Below are 17,942 nucleotides of genomic sequence, written 5' to 3'. Positions count from 1 at the left end.
TTGCTGCCAAAGGTGCTTCAACAAATTACTGAGTAAAGGGTCTGAATACTTATGTAAATGTAATATTTCATTTATTTTAATAAATTAGCAACAATTTCTAAAAACCTGTTTTTGCTTTGACATTATGGGCTATTGTGTGTAGATTGATGAGGGAAAAAATCCATTTTAGAATAAGGCTGTAATGTAACAAAATGTGGAAAAAGTCAAGGGGTCTGAATACTTTCCGAATGTACTGTATGTAAATAAGGTATTTCCATTTTTTATTTTTTATAAATTTACAAAAACCTATTTTCGCTTTGTCATTATTGGGTATTGTGATGAGGAAAAATAACAATTGAATCCATTTTAGAATAAGGCTGTAACATAACAAAATGTGGAAAAGGTCAAGGGGTCTGAATACTTTCCGAATGCACTATACATGTATGTGTACACTGCAGCTGGGGGAAGCATTGGAAAGTCATGCTTTTTATTATTATTATATAAACCTATCCTTTGGAGACAAGTAGGAGAAAATGCATTTGAATGATTTTCACACTTTCTAAAGAGCTCTTCTTTGTTTACGCCCATTCAGCATCAGTCACACCCTCTTAAGCCGTAGCCCCACCCATCTCTTTAAGAATTCATATGTAAACGCATTAGTCAGCATGGCATTGTCCTCCATAAATTACTCTCTTTTATCCCCCTCCATTATCTCAGCCAATCATGGATCCTGCCTTTCTCCATACACTCACCGGCCAGCTTATTAGGTACAGCGAGTTCAGTTTACTTGAGTGGCCTGCGCAGTCCCCAGACCCCAACCCAATAGAGTATCTTTGGGATGAGATGGAACGGGCTATTCGCAGCATGAATGTACCGCCGTCCAATCTGCAGCAGCTGCGTGATGACATTGCGTCAGCATGGACCAACATCCCTGTGGAACGTTTCCTACACCTTGTAGAATGCCCTGAATAATTTAGGCTGTTCTGGAGGCAAAGGGGGGTCCCGACTGGGTGTACTTAATAAACTGGCTGGTGAGTGTAGCTCAGTGCTTTCTCCTTGGCTTAAGGAGATATTGAATCCGCTCACATTAAACGGTGGAGACCAGACCTAGGTTCAAGTGGTATTTTCTGTCTACTTGACGAAAAAGTACCTGATTGAGCTTGCCTGTCACAATGAAACCAATGAAATAGTTCTAACTCTGCCCATCTGTAACACCAGACAGAAAAGGAAAAAAAAGCATTTGGAAGAAAAGCGATACTATTTGAACCCAGATCTAAATCCAGCCTGTGTTGTGTGTATCTGCTAACCTCTGGGCCTGCTCCAGCTCTACAGCCATGGCCTTCTCCTGGCTCCACTGCTGCTTCACGTTCTCCGTCTTGTGTCTCCTGCGTGTCCGACCCTCCTCTCCCTTCTCCTGCACAATGTCGTCTGTCGTCTTAGGGCTCCCCAGCTCAGATGAGTCTGGCTTGCTCTATAGGGAGGATCACAATTTCATCACCACTCTTTACTACTGAATAAAACAGCAACATGGTGGTTCATAATCCAACTATAGATATAATATTGATCTCGGATGGATGTATCACTGACAGAACTAACTCAGATGAGACACACAAAAATGTTTTATGAAAGATTGTGAAATGGCACTATTCCCTATACAGTAAACTATTTTTGGACACTCTAGCAGAAATAGAAAAGTAGTGCATTAGGGAATAGGGTACCATTTGGGACAAAATCCTGTCTTAAAAAACGTCACAAAACCAATGAAAGAGAACTCCACTCACCAGTATTTCCCAGAAGCTTCGGCGGGTGGTCTTGCCGGTGGGTGTAGTGGACTCAGGTGTACTTGGTCCGGTGTTGGGGGTGGTCCCAGGGGGGGCAGGAATCAGGGTGATAGGGGAGGGGCTGTTCTTAACCCTCCTAGAGCCACTACAAGGCCGGAAGCTGTCCTTAAATTCCTTCACTTCTTTCACTTCCCTAACCTCCAGTTCATTCACCTTTGCTTCCAATGGAGGAGGACTTAAAAGACCTAAAGAAAAGATGTGGAGATAGACAAGGGATGAACCTGATAACATGAATTGATAACATAGACTGAATTATACAACAATTTGAATTCACTTTCCAAGAAGACCAATAAAGCATGTGTATTTGTTGTGCAGGCCAAAGGCAACAATGTGTACTAATCAGTAGAGGTGTGTTATATGGACAACAATCCATATTGCGATAAATCGCCTGAATTGATGCGATAACGATATGATACGTTTATAACAATCTGCACCAGTTTATTTTAAATTATCCTTTAAACTACTACTACTAGTTTGATGTTGTAGCCATCAATTGTCCCATCAACAATCACCCATATTAGCAAACTTTCATTTCAACCTTCACATTTCTCTAGTATAGGCTAGTTATCACAATGAACAATATCAGCAAAATGCCTGTGATAAGTGATCGGTGTCGATCATTTTCTGTTGATCGTCCCAGCATTGCCACGCAGGTACTTTAAAGGTAGTTATAGTTCCTCACTGTTAGTTGAGTCCTCTCTCCGCCCTCTCCCCGGTGTAGCGCAGAATGTCTCCAGACACAGGGGATTCGGCAGGACCCGGAGTTCCATGATGACATCACAGAGGGCGTGGCGCAGGGCTCCTCGCAGCTTGTCAGTCAGCTGGAGGGGGGAGACGTTACCTTGCTCCCAGATGTCAAAACGCACCCTCATCTCTGGCCCTGTCAGGAAGAAGGAAGGACAGATTACTGACTAATGAGAATTGCACTGAGCATGAGCAGAACTACTAGAGCCTGGTTCCAGGTCTGTTTGTGCTGTCTTGCCAGCTCCTATTGTCATTGAACTAGCCTGGTCCCAATTCTAATGGTGCTGTCTTGGCAATCATCACATTGTGACTATGAGCATAGTAGTTGGCTATACAGCACACACACATCTGCGACCAGGCTAGTGCAGAGCACACCTGATTAATGATGGTGTAATAGACAGGCCAGTAGAGCAGAGCCCAGCAGAGTTTAAACAGCTCAGGTAGTAGGCCTCTAATGAATAACCTTACACAAACACATGGCAACGCAGTAGATTACCACATGAGGTTATTTTTACTCTCAGAACTAATTGCATTTTCTCAAACAAACTAGGAAGCATAAATCATATTTGCCAATTAAAGTTGGTAGCTATATGCGAATAAAACATTTTTTATGCACGTAATTAGTTGGATGATGTTTTAGAGTTTTTTTAAACAAAAACTAAAAAGTTCATAATTTCATTCAATTTAACTCAATGTCACATTGAAAAATACAATCCCTGTATCTCAGAAAGAGGGAATAAAAACTCCTTGTGCAATGACCATCATTATGCAAACAGCTTTAGCAGTCCTATTCAAGGTGACTTGACATTTCATTCCAGAGAGAGAACATTATGTATGACTTATTGCTCTGCGTATAAATTAATCTCTTGTGAAATGAAGAAGTTTTACAATTCTCAAATACTTCCCCAGTGCAAAATATATTTCATAAAATCACTTAATACAAATAAACAATGCAGCACATAATAGTAAACACATTTTATGACACTCTTTGAGAAGAAAGAGACACAGCAACAACTCCGCCAAAGGTTGTCCTGGCTACTCTGGCCTTGTCATGGTCATCAGGAACGAAACGGAGAGGTATTATCTGAACCTGTCCAATATGAAACATTCATTTTTGTTTTCCGATACAGGACCCTGATCTCTAAAAGAAACCCTACCAGGCTTTACCTGAGCTGAGGTTGTTGGAGTCCACCTTGATGACAGTTGTCAGGGCGTCAAACTGGTCCGGCTGTAGGAGGATGGTGGATGCATCCCCTCTGGGTGGTGTGGCGCAGTCCTGGGCAGGAACCTGAAGAGGGCAGCCTTGAGCATCAACGAACGACAGGGCGATACAGGCGATACCTGAAGGGAACAGGTGAAATGTGGAGGACAGGGTGACCCAGAGATACACTGATAGACTAACTAGAGGATGAATAAAGGTGGTGCTCTTTTTAATGGTCCTTCGAGCCGGATAGTGTTTTTTCTACATTAACAATAACCTTGATTATTGTGCATGTTGTTTGTATCTAAACTCTAAACATATTTTTCAAGTGCAATTAAGTTCAGTTTTGGAGTGCAATAAAGAACAACGACTTTGTGTGCCATTATAAACTACAGAGATTCTCCATTGACTCTTGTCTGATATTCTCCTGCATCAACATCAGAGGAACTACAGTATAAAATGTACAAACCATGACCTTTCTACTACAACACAGTTGATGTTCCATCCCAACACCAACCCAGACAGCCTTGTCTTCTGATTCTCACCCCATCACCCTGCTTCAGCTATTCACCTCATAAAACCTGCACCGTACAGGCATTCCTCACCCATACATGACACCTGCGTTAAATAATATTACCGCCAATCTGCCCGGACCCCATGTTTGGTTTGATACGGCTATGGCTATTAGCTTGCACCATTAGTGGGCAGAGGCATGCGTGGAGTAGTGATTGTTAGGCTGGTGTACCTGGCAGGCTGGCGGGAGACATAGATGCATTACATTCATCACCTGGAATAAATCAGTAACACACACACGGCCATCTCTTCTACAACACGCTGCACTGGACTGGGCTTCACACTGACTGCAGACAGTCATGCCACACCGCTTGCCTGTGCCTGTGTGTGCCTGTGTGTGCATGTTGTGTGCGTGCGCGTGTATCTGCCTATTGCAGCCAGCTAGTCAACAAAGCAGCCACATGTCATTCTCAAACCACTAAGCCCACTTATAAATGTTACTGTTTCTCTCCAGAAGGTTTGGCTACTACTACTACAACGTGCTTGTGTATTCTGATGACTGAACAGGTCAGTCGGCGCGAGTGACTTGATGTGTTTGCAATTTGTGTTTTGCAGAGACTCCAATCCATTTTTCTTTGGCTACTTTAGCAGGGTGGTTTATGAGGTCTGACGGACTGACTGGGCCGTCACCTGCGAGTCGCACACGTACACACAAACACCACAATGCAGCAGGAGTCCTTTTGGGCTCAGCAGACCCTCCATGGTGGCTTTAATGTGAGTGGCTTTGTCCCAAATGGTACCCTAATCCCGATTTAGTGCACTACTTTTGACCAGGGACCTTATGGCTCTGGTCAAAAGTAGTGCACTCTACAAGGAATACGGTGCCATTTGGAATGCAGCCTCTGATAGGCTGTCCAGGTTCTGTGATGGCTGCCTGTGTCAGCCAGGGCGATGAGGCAACAGATTGCTACAGCACATCCATAGTGGTGGCAGCCAGAAAACAGGATTTCGAGCTGATGGGGCTCTAGCTACAAGACAAGGCCATGCCGTTATCCTGTAGGCCTTGAGCCAGGCAATCACTCAGTCAATTACATCACGGTTAGTCTGGACTATGGATCCTTTCCGCAGTCTTTGAAGAAGTCACACTGACATCCACTAGTCAGACAAGACAGGACCGAAGTGACATTTTCAAACTGTCTCAGCCTTAATTCAAATTTTAAAAAAGAACACACTGAAATATTACATTTTACAAACATTAGGCTACATATCATAGCCTTTCTCGGAACGAAAAGAGCTCTACAGTTCTAAAGATAACCTTTCTATAGGAAAGATGGTGAATAAAAGACTATACCATTATTTCATTCTACTCAACAGAATTATTTCAATATCAATGAGTACACTGCAGTAGCCCTGTGTTTAACCAGCCTATATCTCATCAGACGTAAATATCATTGCCTAATTGGAAAAAACATTCCATTTAGTTTAATAGCTGGATGCTATTAAACTAATGCACACATATTCCTATGCTTGATTATTTTCCATTCAATTTCTCATTGAGCAGCATCTCTTGATAGACTGCAGAAGCCCTTATAACCAAGACCAAAGCCAGTCAAGAACACATTGAAGCTTTAAAGGCTGTGAATGTTCCAGACTACATTAAGGAAAGAAAGAACAGTCAGGTCACTCTGCATGCCACTTAAAAAGTAATGCAGAGAGCAAAGGGCAACTCAAATAAGCAATCCGTTCCACAGTAAAGACTACTGCTGTTGAAGTACAGCCAATTTAATTCCAAAGAGCCAATCAACCTTAAGAGTAAAGCACTGCCACATAAAGCCATAGGGAAAACGAGGTAAGAGCAGAACACCCCCAGCCAGCCAGGCCAGTAGAGCCAAGGTTGCTAGGGGTTCATAAAACATGATACCTTGGAACTGAGAGGGTGGGAAGAGGTGCTGAACGAGGTCCGACATGGTACCTGAGTCAACAGACAGACAGACATACAGTTGGAGTCGGAAGTTTACATAAACATTTTAGTCATTCAGCAGACGCTCTTACCCAGAGCGACTTACAGTTAGTGAGTGCATACATTATTATTTTTTATTTTTTTTTTAATCATACTGGCCCACCGTGGAAATCGAACCCACAACCCTGGCGTTGCAAGCGCCATGCTCTACCAACTGAGCTACACGGGACCCCTAAACCTTAGCCAAATACATTTAAAATCAGTTTTTCACAATTTCTGACATTTAATCTGAGTAAGAATTCCCTGTTTTAGGTCAGTTATGATCACCACTTTATTAGAATGATTTATTTCAGCTTTTATTTCTTTCATCACATTCCCAGTGGGTCAGAAGTTTACATACACTCAATTAGTATTTGGTAGTACATGGTCCCCATGTGCAGTTGCAAACGGTAGTCTGGCTTTTTTATGGCGGTATTGGAGCAGTGGCTTCTTCCTTGCTGAGCGGCCTTTCAGGTTATGTCGATATAGGACTCGTTTTACTGTAGATATAGATACTTTTGTACCCGTTTCCTCCAGCATCTTCACAAGGACCTTTGCTGTTGTTCTGGGATTGATTTGCACTTTTTGCACCAAAGTACATTCATCTATAAGAGACAGAATGCGTCTCCTTCCTGAGTGGTATGACGGCTGCATGGTCCCATGGTGTTTATACTTGCATACTATTGTTTGTACAGATGAACGTGGTACCTTCAGGCGTTTGGAAATTGCTCCTAAGAATGAACAAGACTTGTGGAGGTCTACAATTTTTTTTCTGAGGTCTTGGCTGTTTTCTTTAGATTTTTCCATGATGTCAAGCAAAGAGGCACTGAGTTTGAAGGTAGGCCTTGAAATACATCCACAGGTACACCTCCAATTGACTCAAATTATGTCAATTAGCCTATCAGAAGCTTCTAAAGCCATGACATCATTTTCTGGAATTTTCCAAGCTGTTTAAAGGCACAGGCAACTTAGTGTATGTAAATTTCTTACCCACTGGAATTGTGATACATTGAATTATAAGTGAAATAATCTGTCTGTAAACAATTGTTGGAAAAATTACTTTTGTCATGCAGAAAGTAGATGTCCTAACCGACTTGCCAAAACTATAGTTTGTTAACAAGACATTTGTGGAGTGGTTGGAAAAACGAGTTTTAATGACTCCAACCTAAGTGTATGTAAACTTCCGACTTCAACTGTACATACCCTCAATACATGACCTTCTACTATCATCAGATATGATATGAGAGGTGTTTCTCATCAGCTCCTTTCTGAAGGCCAGATGGTGCATCAGCTGCTAAGGTAATGTATGGTATGTTGCAAACTGTGTACAAAGTACTGCAAACTGATAAGGAATGAGGGGAGTTAGTGGAACAGCATCATAAGATCATCACTAATTAGGGTTGCAAAGGCTTCCACTAACTTTACCAAAATTCACAGGTTTTCCAGAAATCCTGGTCGGAGGGTTTCGGATTTCCTGCTTATTCCCTACGGATTCTGCAAATCTTCCAACCAGGATTTCTGGAAAACCTGGAAATTTGGGGATAGTTACCAAAATTGTGCAACTCTCTGCTGGACCTTCACTAGCTCTGGTTCAGGGTGTTAGTGCGGCTTTAAAGAAGGCTCAGCGTTAACTAGCCGCACTAACTCCCTGGACCAGAGCTAGGCCTCCACTAGCCTGGCACTACACTCTTTTACTTCCTTTAAACACGGATATTGCTACTATTTTATCACACATATAATAACATATATGAGTTATTATATTAGTTATTTGTTGCAGGGCCTTTGTGCACAGTTATTTGTAAGAGGAAAATGTCTCTGTCTGTATTCTGCAATAAAACTCTGTCTATAAGCTCTCTGAGATGGAATCACTGAAGCAGCAGCCCATACTAAAGTTCCTTCCACGGTACTCAAGCACAGTAGACATGTATTTTAGGCTGTGACTTTTCTATAAGATGAATGTGGCAAATTAGAAAACTGTTTCTTAATAAGCTGGCAGTGGAATACAACAGTGCAAAACTAAACCTTCAGTCTGCACCAGATATATTCTCACACCAGGCAGGGATCAGGTAAAATCAAATAATTTAAGCACCTTGTTGTGCAATACTTAAAATGTATGAGATGAAGTCAGAGCTTCCCTTCACACCAATTAAAAAGTAGCGAGACTGCATGGGAAATGAATGCAAAGCCTGGGTTGTGTCCCAAATGGCATCCTATTCCCTTTATAGCGCACCAAGGCCTATAGGGCTCTGGTCAAAACTAGTGTACTATATGAGGAATAGGGTGCCATTTGGGATGCACTTGGAGAAAAAAAGCCCCTCGAATAAACATCAGCCTTGGTACTTAAGTATGACACTGCAGAGAGAGGTCAGTTTAAGTGAGATATCAGCCAGTATCAAGTTCCTCTTGTTTTGAAACATTATTTATAACGACAGGAAGGTAGTGGGCATCATATAGGAACCGTGTATTAATCATTATAGCTGTCAACACACTATATAATCAACAGGATAGATAGAGAATTGTCTTACTACAGGCTAATCATAACTGATAGGAGGCCATATCACACCCAGGCGCACGGCAATAGCATGTGCTGTCACCAGAGAAAAATGATCTGATTCTCAAACAGAGGAATACACAACAAAACAGGTAATTATTCAGTCTAGTTTCATTTTTGGCAAGTTACCACCAAAGCACACTCTGCATACGGAAGTTGGAGAGTCTGATGTTCCAGTCACCTTGGGAGAACGAGTGTAGCACTAATCAGAGAAACGAACATTCTATCCTAGAAGTGTCTTAGCAGAACAGGAGAAGTCAGCTTAGTGCATTTTAACTATGCAAGGCAAAGCAGTGCTGTGCTAATTTGCTGTGCGTTTATTTAGTGTGGTGGGAGGTATAAATAGGGAAAGAGGCTGTCAGCACAACCCGTGATATCACTCCCTCGAAGTCAGCAGCTTATAAACACACACACGGAAAACAACAACTGACTCCGCAGAGCAAAATCCATCAAGTAGAGGAGAGATATACAGCAGATAAATTATTAGAGAAAACAAGCAAAGGCTACCTAATTATAGAGAAACCCACTCTCAGGTGGTGAATTAGATGTAGGGTGCGCTATGCCAACTGCAATGGGATACGCGTGTGTGTATGCACGCGTGCATGTGTGTGTGCGAAAGAGAGAGAGAGATAGACAGTGTGCAGGGATGGAGTGAGCGGGAGAGGAGGGTGTGTGTGCGGGGATAGCTGAGCTGAGAGAAATAACGTCATTACCTTTCCCTCCAGTCCCCTGGCCCCCAGGCTTATTGTAGAGGTAGATATCAGAGTCAGGTAGCTCATTGCTCTGATGGAAGTAGTGCTGAGAGAGGGGGGGAAGGAGAGAGAGAGAGAGAGAGTAAGAGAGAGTGAGAGTAGAGTAGAGAGTAGAGAGAGAGATCATCAGCCCAGACGACAAAACAAAAGCGAATAAGGAAGTCAGCACATTTTCGGGAGAGCTGATTTCATACATAAAAATGAAACTCCTCTTTTTATACATCTAGCCTACACCCCTTCATAGGGAACTGTATACACCACACTTGCATAATTTGAACGGTCCTCTTCTATCATCCTTTAAAACTGACAAATACATCGCTGTAAAACGTTTGACCAATTAGATCAGCTCTGAAAAAGATCTGATGTGAAAAAGATCTGATGAGATTGGTCAAAAGAGAGTGGAAAAAAGATCTGAATTGGGCAGCACTAGTGCTGTGAGTAATGTTACCCCGCATTCAGAGGTCGGTTTATATTGGTTTAAATTCTTCCAAATGTAAGAGGGGGATAGGTGGGACATTCACTTGCAGAAGCAGAAGCAGATTTTGCCCCCAATGTCTGTATGCGGGGTGAGGCTGGGCTGTAGCCTACCTTGACGTGGTGATCGATGTACTGTAGCTGTCTGTGTACTCGTGTAGTGTACTAGTGTAGTGTACTAGTGGTGTAGCCTACCTTGAAGTGGTGTTCTACGTAGCTGTCTGTGTACTTGGGGATGTGGAGGAAGATGAGCAGGTTCTGCCTGAGGTAGTGGGCCACAGCAAGGGTCCAGGGCATGAAGCACTGCGGCAGAGTAAACTCCATCACCTCAGTGGCTGGAGAGCCTGACGGCTGGATAAACTGAGGGGAGAACATCAACACGTAATTAAGCAACACATCAATGTCTCTCCCATTCCTACTAAATACTAAGTAATCTCTGAAATCCATAACTAATTTTACATAGTCTTTTCCACAAGAGATTCAGAACCAAATCTCAACTCTACTTCTGGGGGCGGAAGTAGCAACATTTGAACTAGCCAAAACAGCATATTTAGCCCCTTTCCACTACAGAACAAACCAAACGTTTCAGTTAAAATCTCTGCCTCCACTAAATCATAATTCATCAAAAGAATAAGTGACACTAATGCACCAAATAATTTACCTCCACATCAGCGGGGGTGAGTTTGCAGTTCCTGCCCAGCATGATGGTGATGATGTCCAGGGTGGTCTCATCCAGACGCTTCCTCAAAACCTTCACCAGCTCATCTGTGATCTCCGGACCTGTGTTGGAGACCAGACAGTGACAAGGGTCAGGAGAATAGACCTCAAACCATTGCTCTAATTGTATTGTTAAAAAAAAAGATCCATCATCTTCTCGCCTCCTCTCCTTCATCACTCTGACCAGAAAGAACTGACCAGGTGAAAGCCAGCTTAATGATGAGCGTCCACCATATGGTTTTTATCTGTCAAGTATTTTTTCCATCAGTGCATATGAAGGGGAGATGATGACAGATTAAGCAATTAAAATAGAGACCATGTCAAAATGACCCTTGCCTCAGACCGGACTCGGCTTTGTCTTTCCAGTTCTACACTGAACAAAGATATAAACGCAACATGCAACAATTTCAAAGATTCTACTGAGTTACACTTCATATAAGGAAATCAGTCAATTTAAATTAATTAATTAGGCCCTAATCTATGGATTTCACATGACTGGGAACACAGATACGCATCTGTTGGTCACAGATACCTTTAAAAAAAGGTAGAGGCGTGGATCAGCAAACCAGTCAGTATCTGGTGTGACCACCATTTGCCTCATGCAGCGCGACACATCTCCTTCACATTGAGTTGAGCAGGCTGTTGATTGTGGCCTGTGGAATGTTGTCCCACTCCTCTTCAATGGCTACATTTTACACTAAATACCTGCGTGCACTATTTCTAAAAAGACTGTGCACGCACAAAAATATTGAGATTGATACACTTGGCGTTTCCCGTTAGAAGTCAGAAATGTCGTAAAACTGCACGTGCGTGAACGAGCATTAAAACTCAGCCTGAATAATGCCCATCATGTACCTTTTATGGTGACAATAACACCCTTATTTACTGTATACTTTGGAAGTATTGGAATTAGGCCAAGACAGTATCTAAAGGAAATATCAATGGCAAACTTGATCAACTGTCTTTGGAGGTGTTGGCAGAACGTAAAACATTTTGGGCAGTGACATTTGCTTTATCTAACCATTTCTGAAACACAAACAATTGCAAATTGTTGTGGACCTGTAAACAGATCGTTTCAATTGAACATTGTCTACTCTGAAAAAAAATGATACCTACAGTAGGCCTACTTACAGTGGTAGTCTACACACTTCAATGCAAAAGATCAACTGTCTGTTCACCTGTTAAATTATACTGTATCTTATAAACCGCGCTCCCTTTCGGATGCATAGAGCAAAAACTTGAAATTATAAGTCTAATAGGCCCAATTAAATGAGAGATGTGCATCGTCTCTTGGCCCTCCCACCCCTATGGGAGAGCAGCTCCCGCTCAGCTAAGTCCAAGTTCTCTGTCCTGGCATCCCAATGGTGGAACCAGCTTCCCTCTGAAGCTAGGACAGCAGAGTCCCTGCCCATCTTCCGAAAACATCTGAAAATGTACTTTTTATCCCTGTGATATGTGGTTGTCCCACCTAGCTATCTTAAGATGAATGCACTAACTGTAAATCGCTCTGGATAAGAGCGTCTGCTCAATGACTAAAACCTAAATGTAAAATGCATGGTAATTTGTTGTATGGCTACTTTGGGAATATGAACTCATCATGGGCAGAAAAGGTGGAATGGTTATGATATACACCACATGACCAAAAGTATGTGGACACCTGCTTGTCGAACATCTCATTCCAAAATTATGGGCATTAATATGGAGTTGGTTCCCCCGTTGTTGCTATAATGGCCTCCACTCTTCTGGGAAGGCTTTGCGCTAGATGTTGGAACATTCCTGTGGGGACTTGCTTCCATTCAGCCACAAGAGCATTAGTGAGGTTGGGCACTGATGTTGGGCGATTAGGCCAGGCTCGCAGTCGGCTTTCCAATTCATCCCTAAGGTGTTTGATGGGGTTGAGGTCAGGGCTCTGTGCTTCCACACTGATCTTGACAAGCCATTTCTGTATGGACCTCGCATTGTGCACGGGGGCATTGTCATGCTGAAACAGGAAAGGGCCTTCCCCAAATGGTTGCCACCAAGTTGGAAGCACATAATCGTCTAGAATGTCATTGTATGCTGTAGCGTTAAGATTTCCCCTCACTGTAACTAAGACAGCCCCAGAACATTATTCCTCCGCCACCAAACCTTACAGTTGGCACTATGCATTGGGGGTAAGTAGCGTTCTCCAGGCATCAGCCAAACCCAGATTTGTTCGTTGGACTGCCAGATGGTGAAGTGTTATTCATCACTCCAGAGAATGCGTTTCCACCGCTCCAGATTCCAATGGTGGTGAGTGTTGCACCACTCCAGCCAACGCTTGGCATTGCACATGGTGATCTTAGGCTTGTGTGCGGCTGCTCGGCCATGGAAACCCATTTCATGAAGCTCCCGACGAACAGTTCTTGGCCTGATGTTGCTTCCAGAGGCAGTTTGGAACTCAGTAGTGAGTGTTGCAAACGAGGACAGATGATCTTTACGCACTACGCGCTTCAGCACTCGGCGGTCCCGTTCTGTGAGCCTGTGTGGCCTACCACTTCGCGGCTGAGCTGTTGGGCAATCGAATCCCAGGGCTGACAAGGTAAAAATCTGGCGTTCTGCCCCTGAGCAAGGCAGTTAACCCACTGTTCCCCGGGCGCTGAAGACACATTTCAGTTGAATGCATTCAGTTGTACAACTGATTGGGTATCCCCCTTTCCTTTCCCTTTGTTGCTCCTAGATGTTTCCACTTCACAATAACAGCACTTACAGTTGACCGGAGCAGCTCTAGCAGGGCAGAAATTTGACGAACTGAGTGATTGGAAAGGCGGCATCCTATGATGGTGCCACGTTGAAAGTCACTGAGCTCTTCAGTAAGGCCATTCTACTGCCAGTGTTTGTCTATGGAAATTACATGGCTGTGTGCTCGATTTTATACACCTGTCATCAACGGGTTTGGCTGAAATAGAACAAATCCACAAATTTGAAGGGGTGTCCACATACTTCTGTGTATATAGTGTATGCATTATGTTTATAAATTAAATATTGTCTAGGCTACTCGAGAAATCTGACATTACAGTATTCAGACGTAGCCTACAAACGTTAATGGAAAAGGTGAACCGTCTGTTCTACCGTTAAACTGCGCTTCGGATCAGATTGCATATGGCAAAATACCGGTAGCTTTTCTACAGTATTTACTACTGTGAAGTGGGTCCAATTAAATTAAAGATGGGACGAATGGTAGCCTATCCTAAATTGTTGTAGGCCTATAAGCTATTTTGCGAGAATGAAACCATCAGGCAGGAATTTAATTTGCAATGATCATGGATATAAATAAATAATCGGAAATAGATTTCTAAATATTTTACAATGCAAATATCAAATTAATTGATTTTTGCTCTTCTCACTAACAGCCAATGATTGCATCTTGACATTTAGCTATCTGTTTTTTTTTTTTAATGAATAAGTCATCATACATTCCCTGTGAGAAAGCTAACTCTGTGCTTCCTCACTAGTCCCATTTCACAGTATACATAGTGATATAACTGCTTGGTCACCTCACCCAATATACATTTTTGGTTGATTATGTTACCTGTGTTTGATCTATTATAAATCATTTCTAAACATTAAATATTACAGAAGACATGAGAAGTAAATCACAAAGTTAGTTAGTTATGTTGCTAGTCTAAAGCAGTACTATTTGCCAGTCTAAAGCAGTACTTACAAAGGTTTGTGTGAGGTCGGTCTTGTAGCATGTGGAGGGGGTTGGTCACCATGCGCGCAGGTCTGCTCATTAATTAAGGGACACTATGTTACTAATTGGGGGGGAAAGAGTTTCTGCTCTAGTCCAGCTCTTTAAAAGTGTTCTATATATTTCTGTATCGTACAGGTTATAGTATCTAAACTGTTATTGTAGAGTTGTTTACTTTGCTAAGTGTTTATTGCCTTAGTTGGACAAAGTGTATTCAAATACAAGTGCTTCCTGTTTCCTGTCACCTGGTCTCTGCCAGGGTATATATGCTCAGGTGTAGAGCTTTATGTTAGTTGAAGATGACCGCCTGGCTTGGCAGGGGTTAGTTAGGGTTGTTTTCAGCCCTAGGGGCTAGTCAGACTGCTCTTTAGTCTTTATATTCATTTGACTAGTTTTGAAAAAAATCTGTTTATTATTTACTCTGAGCCTGGTCAAGCATCTTGTTGCATGATTTGTATATTTTGTAAATACCTGTTCCAAGAGCCTTAAAATAGTAACCATGCAGTAGATCTTCTGCTTCCTGCCTTTCCTTGCTCACCAACACCAGCCAGACAGCTCAAACCATCCAAGACAAGTAAGACATTTGCAGGAGGATAAGCACATTCTCAAGTCTAGCTCAGTTTTTATAAATGCCAACTTTTGCGTGAAAACTGACGCGCACATATGTGCGTATGCAACGTTTATAAATGAGGCCCCTGGTCTGGAGCCTTAGAAACAAACGCTTCATTGAAACACATACACACACTTCAAGAAAATGTAAACTCTCTGTAAACGAAGGAATTCATCAATAAAGACGTTGAGCTGTATGAACAGTTGTGGGGGAGATTTAAAAAAACACGTACAAATTTAATATGTCCATCTTGTTGAAGCTCAGAAGAACTTTGAGAGGAAAAGAGCTGACGTGTAAGAAGCCTGGGAAGAGCTAGATGGAGCCAGAACAACAGTGCCATCTAGCAGGTCATTAGAGGTACTGCAGCACAAACTACAGAATGTTCACACTATTTGCCACCCAGAATGAATCCGCAGTTTCATGAGTCACTCTTAAGTTTGCCAGGAGGACAGTATGCGGGGGCACATTTAACTCAGAGAGGAAATGCACTCAGAGGAGACAAACAGGTCGTGTTTTACTCCTTACTCCCGCATCAGCCCTTTACATATGCAGTCAATCTCTCATTAGGCTAACTCTTCTCACAATCCATACACTGCAGGATTCTCTGTTACCAATAGCACTGTCAATCACACTCTTTCCTAGAATTGTCCTCTAGCCCTCTGAGCCCCTTTCTTCCCCTTGCTCTCCAAACCACTGTCTTACCAGCACTTCCCACTCCATGCACCAGCAACAAGATGTGTTTGTCCACCTGTCCCACTGGCCGAGCACCTTCCAGAGATGACCGGGAGCCCTGGGGATAGGAGTAAAACACACACACACACACACACACACACACACACACACACGTCAGACCACTGTAGAGATTTGACAGTGCCATTGCATAATCCCCTCTAACCCAAGAGCAGGATACCACAGTTCTGGGAACAGCAGATAAATCATCTAGTGGTGACACCATCTCAGAGCCCTAATGGTTTCTCAGGGCCAAAGCTGCCTGCTCTTTATAGAGAAATCCACTATGAGTGTGGTATGAGTTTACTATGACATGACCAGAATAGAGCCCTAATGGTTCTTCGGGACCAAAGTTGCTTGCTGTTATTATAAGAAAGTGTGCTACTTTACCGTGAGGTCCTCAGAGTAGAGCGGCTCCTGGCTCTGGGCGAGGCCGACGCAGCGAGACATGGGGTGCAGGTTGCCATCCTGGTCAGAGTATTTCCCTGTTTGGGACGTCTCGGAAAGTCTGGGAAGAACAGAGATCATGGGAATATTTATAAGCAAGAGTTGGCCTGCTCAATTCAATTCCTTCAACAAAAGTATTTGGGTGCAGGGTTGGATGCAGGAGAGCCTATGAAGAGGTGGGACTGTTCTACAATGAGAGGGGAGGCAGCGGAGGAAGAACGAGGGGGGCACCAGGGCTAACCTGAGGTAGAAGACTGATTTAGTGGTGCGCTCCTGATAGACAAACATGCTCTTCCTGTTGACCACACACATGGCGTTGAGCACTGACCGCAGAGCCTGGATAGCTGGGATATGGAGAGGAGAAGACAGTCTTTCCACACAAATAAAGATACTGAGCAAATCATCTCAATTATACTGACACTGATTGTGATGAATCCATCATATTAAAATGTATTTTAAATAAAGGAAGTCCTATTCATTTTACATTTACATTTTAGTCATTTAGCAGACGCTCTTATCCAGAGCGACTTACAGTTAGTGAGTGAATACATAATTTAAATTTATTTTTCATACTGGCCCCCCGTGGGAATCGAACCCACAAACCTGGTGTTGGAAACGCCGTGCTCTACCAACTGAGCTAAATCCCTGCCGGCCATTCCCTCCCCTACCCTGGACGACGCTGGGCCAATTGTGCGCCGCCCAATGGTTCTCCCAGTCGCGGCCGGCTACAACAGAGCCTGGATTCGAACCAGGATCTCTAGTGGCACAGCTAGCACTGCGATGCAGTGACTTAGACCACTGCGCCACTCGGGAGGCCACATTTTCCTATGTATATTCATTTGGCATATTCAAAGTACATTTCAGGATCAAGGGGTTATTGTTAATGGTCATGAAGACATTAAGTCCTACTCTGTGGGTGGTCTTTGTTGTTCTGCATGACCAAACACATTCTTGTTCTGTATTTTGCGAGTGTCACTGACTCACCCCTGGACACCCCCATGTTAGGCCCCATCTTGAGGCGAGGGTGGATGTGGATGACGGTGCTCCACACCACCTCACAGGCAAAGTGACCCGGGATGAACTGCATTGTGGCCGCTAGGTAGTCCCGTGGCTGGTAGCTCTCCTCTGCATTGTAATCTGTTGGTTGGTGGAGAGGAGAGGGGAGAGAGACGTGGGTGAAAGAGAGAGAGAGAGAGAGAGAGAGGGGGGAGGGTGAAACAGAGAGAAGATACAAAATTAATAAAAATAAAAACAATTGCTGAGAGGAGAGAGGGGGGGACGCATTTCAGCATGACGCCAGCCAGGAAAAGAAACACAAGGGAGCCCCTTCCTTTCCACACTAATATTATGTTACTGCCCTGCAGTCGCAAACAACAAGCCTTCTCTCTGATGCCTATCCCCTGTACAGGATCCAATTCATTTACACATACTGGAGCGGAACAAATCAGCGATATTAGAAAATAAAAGCTGGTAATTCAGGCTTAACAGCTGCCATAAAATATAAAGTGAATCTAATGAGCGTTTCACACCGCTCCCGTCTCCGAGCATACGTCACTGGCCTGTCACTGATGCTCCTACCTGTAACCTTGAATACATTAGAGAGAGTGTGTTTGTGTTTCCTTCTCCTTGGCCCTGTATTGATTGTGCTCTATTATCACTATGACAGTTGGGAGCTT

The 17,942-nt window shown here is 43.2% G+C and overlaps 1 protein-coding gene across 1 annotated transcript in view; it reads right to left on the bottom strand.

Moving 5' to 3' along the window:
• LOC311149011 (KICSTOR complex protein SZT2-like) overlaps positions 1–17,942 on the bottom strand; it is a 130,346-nt gene that overhangs the window by 56,997 nt on the left and 55,407 nt on the right. Inside the window, exons 43-53 of the mRNA XM_084186082.1 lie at positions 17,251–17,403; positions 16,508–16,610; positions 16,210–16,327; positions 15,793–15,880; positions 10,716–10,834; positions 10,250–10,414; positions 9,542–9,626; positions 3,732–3,905; positions 2,503–2,700; positions 1,761–2,005; positions 1,287–1,450 (exon numbers count right to left, since the gene is read on the bottom strand). Coding sequence (XP_084042208.1) covers positions 1,287–1,450; positions 1,761–2,005; positions 2,503–2,700; positions 3,732–3,905; positions 9,542–9,626; positions 10,250–10,414; positions 10,716–10,834; positions 15,793–15,880; positions 16,210–16,327; positions 16,508–16,610; positions 17,251–17,403 — 1,612 coding nt within the window. The remainder of the gene's footprint in view (positions 1–1,286; positions 1,451–1,760; positions 2,006–2,502; positions 2,701–3,731; positions 3,906–9,541; positions 9,627–10,249; positions 10,415–10,715; positions 10,835–15,792; positions 15,881–16,209; positions 16,328–16,507; positions 16,611–17,250; positions 17,404–17,942) is intronic.

This window comes from Coregonus lavaretus, assembly GCF_964263955.1.
Source record: "Coregonus lavaretus genome assembly, chromosome: 21".
NCBI lineage: Eukaryota > Metazoa > Chordata > Actinopteri > Salmoniformes > Salmonidae > Coregonus > Coregonus lavaretus.
This window is presented reverse-complemented; position numbering and strand designations above follow the sequence as displayed.